We start from the raw sequence: 19,075 nt of genomic DNA, 5'->3' as shown, positions 1-19,075 counted from the left end.
CAAATCCAAAATGGCCGCCGACCTAGCAGGCTTGCCACGTGCCCATCTGCCATTTTGGGACCCTGCGCCACACCATATACGGGAGGGCGCAAAGGCCCGAGACATGAGAGATCTCAGACATGGGAGGATACAGCTTGGGTCTTGCACCCAAAGCAGAAGCGTCGACCTCAGATTACTCGGGCAGGTGCTGAGCTCTCGGCCGGCTCGCCAGTAGTTGCAACGCCCAGTAGGCAGAGCGCCCTCGGCACCTGTGCCGGTAGTCGTGCTGGATCGTGCGGAGGACAGACTCTTGGAGGTGGCACCTGACGATCACTTACTGTTAACCTTTGGGGTCCAAGAAGAGGACGAACTTGATTGCTCTTCCGGGGACAGCCCAGTAAGGTCCCTGACCCCCTCGGCTTGGGAACCAGTAGCCTTGACGTCCTCAGTTCTGCCCATGGAGTGCCCGGAAGAGACCCCAAGCCCGTCTGCTTGGGAGCTGCTAGCCTTTAGAGGCCTCTGGCCTGCCACAACCTGAATCCGAAGAACCCTTACATGTGGGAACCCCAGGGAAGGAGTCACCACACTGAGGAGCCGTGCTGAACAGAGGGGCCTACCTTGTCTTGACAAAAGGGTCCTGGAGACGAAGTCCTTAAGGTGCACTGGAGGAGAAGTGTTGAATATCTCTCCAGCGTCCCAGTGGTGGTTGGGTGTCAGGCACTCAAGACAGAGTACATGAATAGTCCGAGGCCGGGAAAGAGCGGTCGCACGAAGCAGATATCGCCAATCCTCCTGCAGCTGAAAGATGTTGCCTTTGCACCCACCCAGATATATTGGAAATCCGCAAACCTTTCATAAGTGAACGCAATGGCACTTTAGATATTCGCACAAAGATCTTTTATAAACACACAAGTAAGGTAAAAGATCTAAATGCCCTATGTTTCTGGCACAGGATGCTGAATAGCAACCTAACTGCACTGATAATTGCACTAATTAGTTGTCTTACTGCTTTAAGTGAACGCCTTGGCTAGAACTTTATTCATCCCTCTATTTAAAATTAATTACATGGATGTGATCTTTTATATATTAAACTTATTCTGTATTTGCACTTTATAGCTACAATTACGAACTAAATCACAAGGACTTGTATTACTGTTTTCATGGATTCATTGTTCTATTTTAATTGTCATGTATTCTGTTTGTATCATATGTTTATACTTGGTATAAAGGTTTTATTAAATCACAATAAACAAATAAGTTATTGAAATGTATCAGTGTTAATTGTTTGCATAAAATGACAAAACATTTAAAAAATATATAGGTAAATACATCAATTTGCTTCTGCGTTTTTGTGTTCGGTACGACAGAAAAGATGAACTGAACAGAGCAGGTGCTAGATGTAACCAGGATCTGGTTACTTTTCAAGATGTTGGTGGCAACAAGAAATCAATCAGTGTCTTTTGAGGACTTTTGTATCCCAGCTTTGAATAGAGGTAAATCCTTTCACCAAACTGGTCAATGGGAAAGACAACAGATTAGCAAATCTCAAAATAAACCATGCTGAAGATTGGTTTTTAGTGAAAACAAGTTTTAAAGAATGTAAAGATGAACTGTACAATCTTTCCAGAAAATTAGGACATGTTCAACTCCTTTCCACACAAGCACGAACACAAAATTACCCAAAGACCAGATTAAACGCCAATATTACTTTTCTTTTATTTCACATATAACATGGCGTAAAACATTTACAGAATCTGTTAGCCTTACCAATGATAAGTAATCATACATTAAAATCAATTTTATTTTTAGTGCAGATCAACTAGTCAAATCTTGTTAATTTACAATATATCCATTTTAAACATTACACGTTATCCCACTTTTTTTGTTTTTACAAACATTGCCTAGTTTGTTCACTCAAAATGTATATGTTTGCAATATATTACATTTCAGTATATGGGGTTGGGGATATGCAGAACCCTTTTATTTAGTTGCAGTACAGCAGTAAAGACCCTATACAAATTACCTTTAAATTAAGGGAAGAAATAGAAATGAACAGACAGACGCCTGACAGCAAAAATATATACAAGCATTTTATCTGTTTCAGAACTAAATAGTTCAACCATAAAAATATTTAACAACCAAGCCCTATAGAACTAGGACCGAGTCCATATTTGTAGCTAGTCTTTATTTTAAAAATATAGGGCAGATTGCCGCTTAGGTAATATATTTATACATTTTAAACACACAATGCTTCTAGCCCCCGCACATAAAACTAAAATCTTAAAACATTATCAGTAAGTGGAATCAACAAAAGACTACTTGTGCCTTCAGTTATCTTGGTTCAGTTATTTCGATTTTGCTTACACATTTCTTACTCAGAGGGAACCAGCGTTAAACCACAGAGGTTAAAGGGAGTAAAGCAAGTCAAGGTATTTTCATTTGCAGTTTGTTATGTTGCAAAATAACCATCAGCAATTTTGGTAATTTTCAGACTGTGTTGCAGCATTGACAAACAAATCTGAAAAGTGGCATGTGTGTCATCCAGGTCACTCTCTAAAGAGGCAACTGCAAGCATTATCTTGTGCTAATTACCTCAAAGTGGAAGTTGAACGTGGGTCCACCAGAGGACTTTAATATTGACTGAATATACCCAATATACTTGTAAAGTAATTTTCTAATAAAAACCCAATGTTCTTATCAAATTTAATATCTACATATATCAGTAAAATTTGTCTCCAGTAAGTACTCCAGATTTGGAATCATTTGTTGCCGAGGGTCATCAAACATTAATCATCAACATCTTACTAAACGTACCATAAGCCCTAATGTTTTTTCTAAGATTTTCTGGCAACAGACTGAGCTTACAAATGCCTGCTTCCAGATTGTAAACCAACAACAATGCTGTGCAGGGGTTCCCTCCTGTTCACTAGCCCACATATTGTTCCAATGTCTGTCTAAGCACCACGAATCTCAGGGGTCCCTCATTACATTTTGCAAAGGGCCCCTCTTCATATGTTACGCCACTGGATTGCATATTAACCAAGCCTGCCACAGAACCAATCGATATGAAATGCATGCTGACTGCCAGTTGGCTTGCAAGATCCTTTTAAATAAAAGAACATTAGCTCTACTAAGAAATAAGAGGATGGGGGTGTAGAACATGTGGGTGTTAGGTGACAGAACAAGGAGTGAATGATTTTATGACATAAGGTGGTGCATGCAGTTACATGGGCATACAGGTTAGGTGGCAGGCCTTTTTGTTCTTTAGATCAGAAAGTGAAAATAACTAATCACCACCTCTTATGGATTAGGGGATGCTGCTGTTCTTCTGGTCATGCCTGCACTTGAACAGCATGATGGCGAAAAAGAGAGGCTTTGAATACTTATTTAAAGCAACATACTTGCAGATCAAGTAGAGGAGTAACAAAAGCCTGGAAAATATACATTAATTATAATGTACACAGACCCTGTCAAAACAAGAAAAAAAGATTCCATTAAAGTTGGATGTTGGTGGAAGCTGTGGAACCTGAAAGGTAGCAAGGATTTCCAGAAAGGGCATAGCAAGCATGGAAACAATGCACGCAGCATTGCCCCTTCATATCTATCCAGCCTCAAGAAAGTGGTAATCCTTTACTAAAAGGAACTGCTTGTTTGGTATGTACACTTGACTGATAAATAATCAAACAGAATCTGAGCAATTGGTAACAATGTTTGGTTTTTGAATACAGCGGAAATCCCCTATATTACAGGGACGACAATTAAAAAAGGAAAACTTGAGTCTGGATTTTGTCTACCTAGATCGAACACTACAAATGTTTTGCAATCTTTGTTTCTTTTATGTCTTCTATGAATCCAAAGCGGATTCCCAGTCAGGGCCCACGGATGTAATGATCATCAAGGAAGCAGAAACATATGCCTTTTGTCTTGCATCATCCACTGCAAACAACAGAATTACTGCTACAAGACATTTTCTTTCGTGCTCTATTAATCTGTTACAAAACACATGTCTATCCGGATAAAGCACTACTCCTCCAAAGGTTTTCAGAAGTTGAAATTGCTATTCACTTCCTGTTGTGCTATTCTGGACTTATTTTTCACTAAACTCTAAAGAAATTCTAATAGAATGCTTTCCAATCAGCAAATTGACCACTTCAGAAAAACGGCCTTGAAAGAAACAGTTTCTTGTAATTGTGTGCATATGTTGGCAGGTTCAAAAATGATGCAAGACATTTCTTAATAGGAAATTGACCATCAACCTTGCAGCTTTCTTTAAATCTCAGTTTGAAGGAAAAACAGGTAAAAAAAAACCACCATAAATCATTATATCCTTTTGACCTGAGTGAAGTAGTGAGCACATTACTCTCAAAGAAATCGAAGTAGCAATACCGATTAAAATAAAAGTTTAGAAGTAAAAAGAGGCAATAATAAATACAGAATTTAAAATCATATTGATGTACGAGCAGATGTTTTAGTGTCATGCTTAGCTGAAATTCAACTTACGTGAATCCATACATACTTGATTAATTGACCAATTAGTGGTTAAACACGAAATTGCAATTTTAATGGGTATATGAAACGCACAGATTACTGTACTGAAACCGGGCAACTGATGACACTACTGCAGCATCAATAAGGAATGGCTGTGTTGATGGGCACCTGCTATTATTTAAAAGATATGCTGATGAGCCACTAGATGTACCAGTAATTATTACCTATGAAAAACAAGATGCAAACCTTTTCAAGTTAAAATTAAAATGTATGCTCAACTTCAAAATTGTGCCCATAAATAGATATATTATCATTTCACTATGTCAATTTCAAGCAGATATTTAAGAAAGCACATGGCAGTTGTATTTAGGGATTGACAGTTTACTCTATGTCAACAGAAAACCTCAACTGTTAAAAAAGCTTGGATGGACCTGAAAAGGTACAGCAATGGAGGTGCCCTAATATTGTTAGTTTTTAAAATCGCAATTAATTTCTTTATATAACTCTTTGGAATAGGAATTTTTGCACATGGATGAGAAGACAAGCCATACACAGCTCATGCGCAAAACTAAGCAGATTGGAATTAATATGACTATTTTAGCCAAAAGACGGGGAGACTTAAGAGTGTGTTAGATTGAAAGGGCTAGGTTTTCCTGGCACCTGAATATCATGCACCTCTCGAAAGGATGGAATTAACAGAGTACCATCTGAGCACAATTATGTTGTCTTAACCCATAGCACTTTCAACTTCACAAAACATGTGAATACACATCAACTCAGATGTGTATTCTTAATGAAAATACAATGTTCATCCACCTGACAGTTTATCATAAGCCAATGAGTTAACTTTGGTTGCAGCCTCCCTTATGTTTAAAGTGTTTGTAGCATGTGACAAATGTACTAAATGTAGCACTTTTGCCATGGTGAAAAGTATTTGCCTGAATATCTTGAATACCGTGCATTAGTCAGAGGTAATATGATTAAAGGTGGACTGTTACATGCACACTATCAACTATTCACAGAGCTGCACTTGAAGTCAAAAGACCTGGATATAGTGTGCCTATCTTTTCTAATTTCTAAGGCAGAGTTATCATATGGATGTCCATTAAATAAACCTTGTTAAAGTAGATGTTACAGTTCCACTGTTTCTCTAAAGGGAATGTCAGACAGATTGTACATTCCACTTTCTGCAGTCAGGGTTAATGTTTAGAGGCAGGCTTCAAGAACTGCGGAAACGAAATTGATGAGAAGCTGTAATTTCCCTGGCACAAATGAAATTGAACTCTCTTTGAAAAACAGCGAAAAAAGCATTAGTTTCAAAGAGCCTTGACATAAGGAAACCACTGACGTTTCGGAATGGAGCAAACTTCGATAAATGTGAAGTGATTATAGTCTATAATTCTCAAATTAACTTTAGTAGTCCCATCGCATAGTAGTGTACAGTTCTCTCTTCCCTTAATCGGAATAGCAAAAGAAACAAAAATGATGGTGTTTACCCATTTTAAAATGTACATTGCCAAATATTCGTACCGAATTTGCATAACACTGCTTAATAAAACAGTTGTGTTCAGATTCAGTGCAACACAAAAAAGCTGAACCTGCCCTCCCCTACCAAGAAATATGTCATTGTTAAAAAAAATACAGCTTATTCCACATATCCACTTTCTAAACCAAGAAGGTCGTCATTTCAAAACAGGTGCAGTTAAATGAGAGCCCTATTGCCTTTGTTATGTAGTATCCAGAGATTAGTTTAGTTTACACCTCTTAGGGAAAGGAGAAGGACCTCTGGAGATGAGCTTTCAGGCTTGGGTTCCTGGCACCTGAGAGGATCCTCTACATTCGTACAAAGCAGCATAACGTGCAGCCCCATCATGCATCTCTGCAACATTAGGCTGCATTCAAGCTCCAGGATAATATACATGTATATAATACAAAAAGAATAACCAAGTGTTCCACACAAAAGGGGAACTTCAGTTCCAAATTCTTTTGTAGAATATGGATAGTACATTTCTAATGTATATACCCCATAGCCTATTTAAGCATAATGAAGTTTCAAAACATGCTACAAAAAAGACTTTGCATCAATTGGTGGATGCCACCATCTGAAAATCTTTGAAAGTTCCTGGATAACATCCATGTGACCACAATGCATGGGAGGGGATGGGCTCATAGTCACTATGGAGCACAAACCTTGCTTTAAACACTGCCTCAACCGTGAGGAGGAGGTTCATGGAACCAAAGCAATATTATCCAGGAAATAGCAGGGCTTTAAGTTGAGCATGCCAACAAGCATACTGTTTTTAACCCCTTTTTAAATGTACATATTGGCGGAATTCCCTGGAATGTATGCTAAAGTTCCCCTTTCAGATATGCAGGAGCAATTAAGAAGAAGAGATTCCATTTGAATTTATAATGTACACAGTGATCGAAAGGTGTGTATCTTGGTTACAGAAACCTTAGTTGACCAAGTACTTCAATAGATTTAAAAAGGTACACAAAACAGAAAATGACATGTTGAAAAGATCATTCTACCACAGTCTATAGTGTTCCATGGTGTTTATGTATATGGATGGAGAAATTAGTGCTTACGAATGATAACCACAACAGAAAGTGCTGTTAATAAAAGGCTTTGTTAATTTATCTTAACAACTTCGTTCCAAAAGAATTAGTAGACCAGAAAGGAGCTTTAGCCTGACTCTTCATGGAATTGTTAGGCCAAACATTGCCTGAAAGCAAACCCTAAATGCAGAGTTCCATTAGAAAACATGACATTGCATAGGTTGTATGTCAATCAGACAGTATAATCCGATAATGTGTCTGCTGATTTAGAGGAGGGTAAACAGAAAAAGTGCATCTTCAAGGGATGAGCACAGAGTGACAAAACCACAGTCCTTCAATTTGAATGACATTTTACATTGTCCACAGGTGCCTAGAACATATATTCCAGATTGGATCAAGTTGGTAGATGTTCAGGATTAGAAATCTTTCTTGTCGAAAATATCACATCTACAAGAAACTGCATCAAAATGAGGGGAGACTGGTTTTGCAGATGTGTTTGCAAGTTATCACCTGGAGAGGGTTCAGTATCGTTCCAATTTACTGGTGCAAAGATTCTCGAGGTGGCGGTGCGAAGGACGATAACTCTAGTTATCTCAAATAATTACATCAAATCAGTGTCTACTTTACATAATGTGCAATGAGCGGAGGGACTTCAGAACGTACATTTTTTAAATAAGTGTTCTTTTTGCTCTCCAGCACAGTTACTCCTGTCCAAAACCTTCAGTTTCTTCGATTGCAAAAAGCAGTTTTTCCTTGAGTTGCTCGTAGCTTTTGTAGGGGGGTAAGTCCAGGCGATTGAAACTGAAAATGAAAAACAGAAAAAGGTTTACAAGCACCTAAGGTAACCTATCCAACAAAACACATTTTTTTTCCTCCCATTTTCTGCAAAGACTGTTTCAGATTTCCGCTTATCCAGCAGCACAAACCACCTTTGTATTCAATAGAACAAATGACTTACCTTCAGAAATATTCTCTCTGATATATCTGCCCTTTCTCCACAGATTCCACATCTTAAAAATATCCTCTAGGGGTCAGTCTGGCTCCAAAGAACCATTTACTTACCTCTCAGTAATGTTCTTTCTAATGGCTGTTCCTCTCATTGACTCCTCATCTATAATATAGTAATCCACAGGACAGCTGTTCTTCAGAAACCTTTCCACTGATATGGAGTGCAGTGCAGCTCCACGTCAGCTCAGTCTGAAGCCTCTATGCACCCTGTGCTAGACAGGACAGGAGGGCCAGTATATATTGAGGTACTCCGTTCCACCCTTTTTTCCCCTAGCACTCCGACGCTGAGGGACCATGGAACCGTTGGTGTACTGACCATCTGCCAAGAGGGGCAGGTAGGGAGGGTGATGACAAAACTGTGGGAGGAATATCCATCAGAAAGAACATTACGGAGAGGTAAGTCATTTGTTCTACTAATGGATTCTATCCACCAACGAATTCCCCATCTATGATAAACTCCCAAACTAGTATGAAAATCTGGAGGAGGGAGGAGAGCAAGGACACCACCTAGACCAGAAACCTTTTGAGGACCGCCCTACCAAAATGGGTGCCTTGGCCTGATAAGGAATCCAAGCAGTAATGCTTAGCAAACTTGTGCAGAGATGCCTGTGTTGACACCTTGCAGATGTCAAGGACAAGGACTCCCCTCTGCAGGGAATAGGTGGGCTCTGAGACCCTCAGGCACATCCCTCCACGCAAGATCATATCATTCTGAGAATCAGAGAATAATCCACCTTGACAAGGTTCGCTTGATCACGGGACTGCCAGCACAAGCCCCAGCATAACTGATGAAAAGCTTGTCATCTTTCCTGGCCTCTCTCGTCCGAGAGATGTGGTAGCTCAGCACCAACACTGGGTCCAGTAGATGGAATAATTTTTCTGCCTTAGAGGGATCAGTTGGAGGGGAAAAAACACAGGAAGATGGATCTTTTTATAGAGATGAAAATCCGAGACCACTTTTGGAAGAAAAGAGGGTCTCACTTCTCAACATCCCCTTCTCTTTGGGGAAAACCAAACAGGAAGGTTTAACAAATAACACCTGGAGCTCACTCACCCATCTCGTGGAAGTGATAGTAACCAGGAAAATCACCAAGGCTGTCTTAATGGTGACCAGCCTGATGTCCGCGGATGCCATTGGTTCAAATGGTTTGTGCGCCGGGGCACCCAGAACTATGTTGAGGTCCCACACGGGGTGAGGCCACTTGATGGGCGTGTAGAGCCTGGCGAGTCCCGTCAAATGTTTCTTGACAATCGGATTGGAAGAGGAAAAGATCTCTTCCTCTGAGTTTTTGTAAGCCCAATGGCTGCCAGGTAAGTGCGGCAAGTGTCCACCTGCACGCCAGAAAGGGCGAGGTGCGCCGAGAAGGAGAGCATGTCGTCCAAGGTAGATGCGAGGGGGTTGATAACCCTAGAGCCCAGTGGCAGAACCTGGTCCACTTGCTCTTATACTGGGGTCCTGGTAGATTTGCTACTGGCGCCCTGTATGATCTCTAGATTAGCCTGGGAGAGGCTGGGGTGACCTAGCATGACCTGCTCAGGTACCATGCTGTGAGGGCTAGTTTCTGTGGAGCGGGGTGGATGACCCTGCCCCGCTGCTGCGGCAGATGATGTGCTGGGCCCGTCAAAAGGCGAATGGGAGGCCTGTCCGAGAGGCTGACCAGCTCCGAGAACCATGGGAGTATGGGCCCCGACCCTACCACGAGGTGAACCGTTGGCACTTCCTGTTGGGCCAGTAGGCAAAGAGGTCCACCTGGGGGTGACCCCATTTGTAGAAGATCTCCTGCAGCACTAGGTCATTTAAAAGCCACTCGTAGTTGTCCACACCCAGTCTGCTGAGCCTTTCTGCCTCCAGGTTGGATTCCCCCGGCAGGGCCCATTCCCACATGCTGACCGCAAGTCTGCACAGTGGGGGAGGATCTGGTACCTCCCTACTTGTTGACATAGAACATGCTGGTTGAGTTGTCTGTCTGAATGAGGACAACCTTGCCGTCGATAATAGGAAGGAAGGCTCTGCGCGCCAGCCAGATGGCCTTCAGTTCCAGCCAATTGATGTGGTACTCCTGCTCCTACCGGGTCCAGGTGCCATGGACGCAGTGGTTGTCCAGGGTGGCCACCCAGCCCTCGAGAGAGGAGTCCGTGGTGATGGTGACCGGTGGGGTAGGTTGCCTGAAAATCTTGCCCGTCTACAGGTTGCAGTCCCTGGACCACCATGTGAGGTCTGGGTGAAGCGAAGGAGGAACGTTGACGCTCTCTGACTGGGAGCCTTGCTCCTGGTTCCAGGATGCTGCAAAGTGCAGCTGTATCCTCCTCATCCTGAGTCTCGTGTGGGGGATGGCCAAGAGGACTGCTGCCATGAGACCAAGTAGGTGTTGGTACCACCAGGCCGAGGTCACTTCTCTGCTGAGGAAGTGTGTAGTGGCCACCTTAATGGCCGTGATCTTGTCCTCCGAACGATAAACTTTCTCAGAGCATGTGTCCAAGATGAGACCCAAGGTGGTCAGTCTCTGCGTAAACTGCAGCTGCGACTTCTTGAGATTGAGTGAAAACCCCAGCTCGTGCAGTGTGTTCATAAGAGCGTGGGATGCGAGGTCAACCGCTTCCGGAGCCGTCGCCCTGACGAGCCAGTCATCGAGGAACAGGTAGATGTGGTGGCCCTGCGACCTGACGAGGGCTGCCACTGTATTCATCAGCCTGGTAAAGACCCTGGGGGCCGAGTTGAGGCCGAAAGGAAGCACCTTGTACTGAAAATGGTAGCTCATGATCCTGAAAAGAACGATGAGGATGCCAGATCGAGACGTGTAAGTACGAGTCCTTCAGATCCAGGGAGCACATCCAGTCTCCCCTGCAATGTCTTTGCTATCAAAGCTGGTGTAACCATCTTGAATCTTTGTAGCTGTAGGGAGAGGTTGAGGGTGGAAAGGTCCAGCACAACTCTCAGCCCCGCCTGGTTCTTTTTCAGAATGCCGAAAATCCTGGAGTAAAAGCCCAAGCCTCGCTGGGAGGCTGGGACTTCCTCCACTAACTGGATGGAGGGGAAGAGGGAGGAGAGGCTGGCATAGGGAGGCGGTACCCCGTGGATACTACAGAGAGGATCTAGGGGTCCGCGAAATGCTGGCGCCAAAAATGTGTATGTAGAGCAAGCTTGTCCCCCACTGGAGACAAGTGAACCGGAAGGGGCGTGTCATGCCTTCTTTCCCTCTGAGGCTGTTGCTGAGGAGGGGGCCTGGAAAAAGCCCTTAGTGCCCCACCCCCTTTTTGTTGCTTGCACGGAAGCTGGGTTCGGCGAACGGTCAGGCTGCATGGACCTCGGCTCTTGGAAGCCGCAAAACCCTCTGCAAGTACGCCCCTTGTCCGAGTGCTGCTGTGACTGGGTGTACGTTTTGGGTGTGGCCTTTGTAAGGATGGTGAAAGACTTGGCCGTTTGTGAGCTGTTTATCTTTTTGTCCAGCTCCTCGTCTGTGGTGGAGTGGAAGAGGTCACCCCCCTCTAACGGAAGATCCAAGATGCGTTTGTGGACGTCTGAGTTGAATTTAGTAGCACAGAGCCAGGCTGTTCTTCTCAGGTCCGTGACTATCAGATGGTCTGGCCAGAGGTGTCAATGTGGGCCACGGTGGACTCCATGATGTCTTGTGCTACTATCTTAACGAGGAGTTCATCCTCCCAGCATAATCACTTCTGTTTACGAGTGTTTCCATCCACAGGATGGATACTCTTTCACAATGGACTTAACAAGGAGTTCATCCTCCCAGGATAATCACTACTGTTTGCGAGTGGTCACTCACTCTACCTTTCAGAGTATACAGACGGTACTCTATGCTACCACTTTCCATGCCTCTATGGGTATGCATTTGCATTTTGCCCCCACTCTCTTACAAACCTTGTCCGCAACAAGATGTAGACACATACTGCTATAAGAGTATACAGATAGTACTCTCTGCTCCCCTTTCCATGTCACTACGGGTATGCATCAATTTATGACCCCACCTTAGTGACTTTTGTATTTATTACCACGTTTTTCTGACGCACCAGGTAGTTGGGCTCGACCCAGAGTAAGGTGCTATATTTACCTTCCACCCGTTTCCTCTGCTGCTTCAGTCAGGTGACCACAGTACACATTTTTATTTTTTTGTCTCCGACATGTCCCAGTCACTGAGGGACTGCCACAGCCGTGCCAATGTTTAGCAACCATAGCAACCAGCGTGTTGTTTTTACGAGTGGATCATTCCAAATCCCCATACACAAGCAGTTCTCCTAACTGGGAGCAACATGCAATATAGCCACATTTGCAGCTCCCCACTTCATTGATTCACAGTGCGTTACCCTTTCTCAACTCTCATGCTGGATTTCCTTTGCATCTTATACTCATGGTGACCCCGAATCATGCTGTTCCCATCTTTATCTTGTATCCTGGCTTGCAACATTATGTGTCTCTACTGACTTCTGCAGTTTTATTCGCTCTCCCCTCTTGCTTCTCCACTCTTTTTGACTGCTTACTCTGTTCTCTCCTCCCCTCTCCCTTTTCCCATCTCCTCCTCTTACTTTCTTCTACGCACTTACTCTATCAGAATTGTCCCTAGACTTAGTATGATAGCAACCTCGTCTGTCACTCCCCATCCCCTTACTGTACCCACCCCCGCCTCCAGCACTATCTGAAACGTTGGCAGGCCTAGTACGATAGTCGCTTGTTTTGTTCCTCCCCTCCCTTTCTGCACTCCTCTCCCTCCCATTTTGTTTTATTCCGGCTCTACCAGATATGTCGTCAGGCCTAGTACGGTAGTCGGCTGTGTTTCCATTTCCTTCCCACTCTCCCCCTCCCCCTCCCTTCCTTATCTATGTCTTAGCTCTTGCACTATATGAAATGTCGTCAGGCCGAGTGCGATAGTTAATTTCACATCCTTACTGTTCATGGCCTGTAAGAATGTCATTGTATTTTCCCTTGTTCCCTCCCTTGCCTTGAAGCGCCTTGAAATACTTTGTGTATAGGCGCTATATAAATAAACTATCATATCATATCATATCACTACGGCGTATGGACGTACTTTTTTTACCAATTATAATTCCTTTGTTAGACACAGCACTACCATTATCAAGCAACTCACCTTCAAACCTCTGAGTCTATAACCAGTATGCGCCCGCTGCGCGGCAAGCTCCGTTTGGAAGATCCCCGCTGGAGCAACCTGTGACCAGGTTGGCTTGGCAACAGGCTGAGCCTTCGCAGACGCTGTCGGATCTGCGCATGCACAGGCTTTAAGTGTCTCACTCAGCACAAAGATGCGCGCAGAGAGATCTATACGTATCACTGAGAATACAGCTTCAAGCGTTTGATGTAAACTTCAAAGTAAGTTATTCAAACCGCGACCTCCGACTGCGAGGACACCCATACCAGATTCGTACTTAGATCTGCCCCTCTTGCTTAAGTAGGCGTTTCATTCTTCCTCATGTCTTTCAGCCTCCGGCTACCATACTAATCATGGCACTTCTGAAAAGCGCAACCTAACGCTGCCACCCACAGGACACCAAAAGCCGCCTGGATCCAATTTCTGCGAATGGGAGAAATTTCTTCCCCACCACCCCCTATACAGGGACCGCTTAACCCACAGGTACGCACTTGATGTGCCGAGGTGGCATTGGGTGCTTTTCGTCTAATGTTTCTTCCGATGGCTTAGCTTTCTCAAAGAAGAAAGCAATTAAAACCTATGGGGTCTTAACCCAATATGTATGACTACATTATTGTTTTCACTTGACCGTGCAGCACATAATCCAAACAAACTTCAATACCTGGTTCTGTATTTTACATTGCAGATGTTTGTATCTGCTACTCGCTTGTAATCACCATACGAATATCCAAAGGGACACAGCAAGATACCCTTGGAACTGCTCACAAGGCAATACAGGTAATATACCAACCTGCCCCCCTACACCCCCTTGTGTCAATTACCGCGTTTTTAGGCATTTTCAGTCATATGAAACAAATGGCTCCATACTAATTACACCTTTATTACTCCAGGGACTTCTTCCCTGGAGCCCACAATAGGCACCCACAGGGGCCAGCCCAACCAGTCCATATGAACTCTGTGTCTTCGGACACAAGGTCACACACCTCTCGCACCACTGTCTGAGCTACAGGGTGAGTATTGAGTGGCCCTTTTTTCAAAATATTCTATAGCAGCTTTTAGACTGTTCCTTTAGGAAAAGGAATCTCTTTTGTGTCTTACACGTACCATTGATACATACATCTATCCTCTTTTCTGCCTCCCCTTTTGCTTTCGGACCTTGAGGTTCTTCCGCCCCGAGGAAGGCTCAACATTGATGCCGCCACTTTCGGCAAGCCGAAACGTGTTACAGTGCTCATTTTAAAGACTTTTTTCCTTTTCATGAATAAAACTGTTTTCAAATAATTTATGAAGCACTGTATATATAAGTATTCAGACATACTGGCACACACGTTGGCAGATTGGCAATTTACCCAGACATGATCAGGTTCTGATCATGAAATCAAATGAGACCATTACATTCCAATAACCAACAAATCAGGACTCCTAAAATTAGGACTCTGACATCTCTGTATAGTAAGAATAGGTCTACTACTGGGATATACACATGATGATTTGACTCTAATTAATGTATCTCTATGTTGGTTAACACTAGCTTGAATGTTTGTGCTCAATCATTTGACTTTTTGTTGTTTGTTTTACCCAATTCCAAAATGACATTTTCCTGGTATCTGTTTACATTTTCATTTACTATCGACTTAGTGTTAGTTGCATTTACCATCACAAAAACGTCTTCTTTGTAAATATTCTTTCTTTCAATCACGCACTTGTTTTTTTGTATACATATTGGATGTGAATTTTTTTGTCTTAGCAATAAATATTGGCAAACCGTAGACACATTTTTGTTCCTTTTCCCTTTTGCGACTTTTTGAGCACAGAACAAGTCTATCCAAATTGTAAAGAAAAATACAAACAAAATTGCATTGTTCTACATGTGGATTTATTTTGCTTTTGTTAAACTACTGTATACTGTCCCCAAATCCACATAAGCAGCAAGGGACAACCCTATTTTTTGTTCAATTGTGCCACTAACTTGGCCTCTGCCTATCCCGACTTAAATCGTGATTTGCTCTGCGCCGGAAGCTCTGGGAGGAAATCCACAATTTCCCGCCAAAGCCTCTGGTTAACGGCTGCCAGGCAGGGGCGCGATGGAATACAGCTTCTTCCCGTACGCCTCCAAGATCTTCTCCTTCTTGCCTAACAGCGCCGTGGAGGAGGAGGCTGAGGACGACTGAGGCTTGGAGTATAATGATGCCGCAGCGATCACCGAGGAGTGAGGCTGAGGGTGGGCCGATAGCAAGAGTGTATCCCCCTCCATCTACCTGTACTTGGCGTCCAGGCGACGATTAACCGGCTGGACCGAGTGGGGCTTGAGCCAGCCCTTTTTGGCCAAGGCGACCATGGCCTTCTGCACCGGGATCCCTGTTCTTACTGTGGGACGCAGCGTGAGGACTTCGGCGAGGACCCCTCTGCTGGTTGCTCAACCTCGGGTTGAGGAAGGCCCAAGTACTCTGCCAGCCCTGCAAGACGTTTGTGGAAGGCCTTGGCTGACAACGGTGTGTCGGTGTCCGCCTCCTCATCCGTGTCCACCTGAGGGTCCGGTTGGTCTGGCACCGGTGGAGAGGTGCTGGGGGCCGAAGGCTGGGGCGTGGGGACCAGAACCTTAGGCTGCAACGGAGTCTGGTACGGACCCACCTGCACAATCGGTTGGGGGACCGGAGCGGGCAGCAGAGGCTGCACAGGGGCCAGGGGTGCCTGCTCTGGAGTCTGTGGCGCCGGAGCCATTGGTGGGAGCACGTCCCTGATGGCGTCCCTGAGGATGACCCCCATCCGAGGATATTTCATGAGCCCGAGGAATCTTTAAAAAAAATCTGTCCTCACAGGCCGGAGTGGTAGGCGATATTGACGGGGTAGCGGGCGGCTCCGGTAGCCGCTGCGTGCCCGCCCATATGGACGCAGTGGAAATCTGCGATGCGCAAAGGAAGGGTAGGCTGTAGGCCACATACCTGGTTGACACCAGTCCCACCTTGACACACGTTCCTCCCCCCTGCCTTGGTGCGGTATCGGGCGGATGTCAGAAATGTCTGGCAAGGTGCCCATTTTGTTGAGCTGCCTTCCACATGCCTGCGTCGTGTTGCTCGGCTCACTGGGCTCCTCCCAGTCTAGGACTCTTGAGTGTGGATCATGGGGCCTACCCTGTTCCTCAGGCCAAAGCCTGGTAGGCGTTTCTCCCTCAGCGGATCTGCCGGTAGAACTGCGTATAGGCGCCCCCCCCTCTGACATATTGCCGGTACTAGGGCGTGGTCCCTCGGGTGAAGACCAGGTAAAAGAATCTTCTGGTCCTTCAGCACTGTCACCGGGAGGATCCACTGACCCCTCGACCCGTAGCTGATGTAGCCTCGGTACTTGTGCTGGTATGAGGACCTGAGCGGTCCCTCCCGCACGGGCGAGACCTTGGGCAGGAGTCTCCCTTGTGGGGTGTGCAGGAAAAGAGCGCCCTAGCTTGGGCTTGGATCGATGATAGACAAAGTCCTTTAGTTCCTTTGGAGGCTATCTCTGTAAGAGCTCCTTCCACCTGGCTAGCCTGTTCTTCAGAGACCTTGAGGAGAGCGCATTTAATGCTGTACAAGCTTGCCAGCCATGGTCTGGGCCAAGGCAACTTAGGCAGAGGGAGTGGGAGCCTTTAGCTGGAAAGATCCCGTCACAGGATAGACACCCGCTGAACCCTGTAGAAGTCGACATGCGCCGGGGAGGATCGTGACGCCTGAGGACCGAGTACCTGAATGATAAAAAGACAAAAAAGACAGAAGAGAAGTAGTATCCGCGCGTGGAATTACATGGCCGAATCCAAACCCAGGAGCGCTAGTGAATTTGGTCCGTTCCCGTCAACGCGGAAAAGGGGACTGAGGTGTGGCACCAGAGGGCGGAGTCAGGGCAGCACATGCTCCCAAGGCCGCACCCACGCGTGCCTCTAAATTTAAAGGGAAAGTAGGTTTTTTTCTGGTGAAAAAGGTTCTGTCTCCCGTCCCTATGAAGGGAAGCCCATGCAGTATGGAGGAAAGGACAGGAAGCAAGATTAATGGAGGGGCTCAAATGGAGGTCCCATGTGGAATGTCAACACCAAATTTAAATCCCACGGCGGAACCACAAACAGGAGCAGAGGTAACTAGTTACACAAACCATGCATAACAGTGTAGGGTTTGAAATTGAGCTTCAGTGGTCAGGAGCTAAAACTAGCTCCTGGGTGTCGGCATCACCCTGCAGGAATGAGCTATTGCAGAGGAACAAGGAGCTACCAGAGATGCTCCTTTAACTTTTTGTCAATTTTCTATGAACCATTGTGTTTAAATGTGTATTAGATGTGTTCTAATTCGTCTGTATTAACATTCTGAAATACTTCAAGTTAATGACACATTTACATGTTTGTAAGGCACCAGTTGGCTAAAGGTGCCAAAAGTAGCTCCTGGTAGGTGTTGGTTTGAAGCTAACCAAGCACTACTATGCTAGAAGCAGGAGCTAAATAGCTCCTAGCTCCCCTAAATGTTGAAGTCTGCAGTGGGTTTGTGAAGAACAAACCCTGCTCCCGGGACCTCATAAAAACAGAAATAGCTACAGGGTATCCCTTAACAATGCCAAACTGCGGGCCTGCTTGGGCCAAGGAAAGCAAAAAATCCCAAACTGGGGATAACTGACAGGAAAAATAGTCTAAATCCCTCTTACGGCATGTTAGGGAGAATTCTCATTCAATGGCTAATTTCCCTTACCTAGTGAGTCCCCCAGCAGCTTTGCTGGATCTCTGGAGTTTATTCTTTCCACTTGGTAAGAGTGTACCCCTTTTTTCCACTCTTACCTGTATTTTGCCATGTGTATTTCAGCTGTTTTGTGATTGTGGACTCTGGAGTACACCACTTCAGTAGCCCCCTTCTTTTGTGTGTTACACAGCACTCTCAGTGCAGTGACACAGGGTTGTCTTTTAGACTTCCCACCAACTCCATTTCTGAGGCTGACTACTGTCCCCCAGAAAAGGGTAAAGTTGCCATCAACTTTACTTAGTCATTTAACCATAGATCCAGTACACCTCATCTTACATGGAGTACTGGAAAGGGTTAATCCTTAGCCCTTTTTATCTGTACCTCCTAGAGCATTGTTTCGCTCTTTTAACATTTAGACTTGCCTCGTGGCAGTGGTATCTACCCTAACTTTTCTACCGCGGTTATCTTATATAAACGTGTAATATTGTAAGCTATTATATTAGCCTCGAACTTAAACCCGCTTGACCAAATGCTTGGCTCCGGTTGGGTTTATTCGCCATTTCTTTTTGTTAAAATCCTCCTTGTGTTTTACTTTGCGTGGCAAACCAGGTTTGCCTTCTTTGGTCACTGTCTTTTGGTGGGCTTCTGCCAAGAAACCCTCCTCTAGGTGCCTGGGCGTCTAGGTGGGCTGAATGTGAGGGAGGGGTGTAGTCGCCCCCTGCACAGGGTATCCTAGGAAACCCAAGTCGCACTTTGCATGATTGGCTGAGGTGGTTGTCCGGGCCGGACAACCCCCCTGCTGCGTGATTGACAGCCAGGCTGTGTGAATGGGGGATTTTCACATAAAAGGCAGGACTCTTGGGCTGGAAGTCAGAGTCGCCACTGGAACTACAAGGAAACGAAGGGAAGCAGAGAAGAAGTCAACTGCTGCAACTATCCCGTCCCAGTGAAGCCCTGCTGCAGTCCTGAACTATCTACCCTTCGGCAACCAGAGATGATCCGGTCCGGAGTCTTCTTCCCTTGAGCTTGGTGGGGATAACCAGCTCATCTTCTACAGCCAGAGGATCCTCTTCGTGGTCCAAATTGCTGCACACTGCTGTAGTGGTCCGGATAGCCATTTGAAGAGCCTCTCCTGTTTTTAAGGAGCACATGTTTTATTTACAGTCGCTGCTGCCGGCTTCATCCCTGTGTGGTGCAGACCCCTCCAGACGTCGTCCTTCAGATCGAAGCTCCAGG

General features: G+C 45.1%; 1 protein-coding gene across 4 annotated transcripts in view; it reads right to left on the bottom strand.

Moving 5' to 3' along the window:
- Nucleotides 1-1,670: 1,670 nt before the first annotated feature.
- The window catches only part of ITCH (itchy E3 ubiquitin protein ligase), a 2,968,415-nt gene continuing 2,951,010 nt past the window's right edge, over nucleotides 1,671-19,075 (bottom strand). For all 4 annotated transcript variants that reach the window (XM_069652264.1, XM_069652266.1, XM_069652265.1 and 1 more), the window contains exon 24: nucleotides 1,671-7,827. In XM_069652264.1, the coding sequence (XP_069508365.1) occupies nucleotides 7,728-7,827 (100 nt within the window). In that variant the 3' untranslated portion in view covers nucleotides 1,671-7,727. The remainder of the gene's footprint in view (nucleotides 7,828-19,075) is intronic.

The sequence above is a fragment of the Ambystoma mexicanum genome, chromosome 3p, assembly GCF_040938575.1.
Source record: "Ambystoma mexicanum isolate Mex_15411 chromosome 3p, UKY_AmexF1_1, whole genome shotgun sequence".
Taxonomy (NCBI): domain Eukaryota; kingdom Metazoa; phylum Chordata; class Amphibia; order Caudata; family Ambystomatidae; genus Ambystoma; species Ambystoma mexicanum.
Note: the sequence above shows the minus strand (reverse complement) of the source record. Positions and strands in the feature narration are given on the sequence as shown.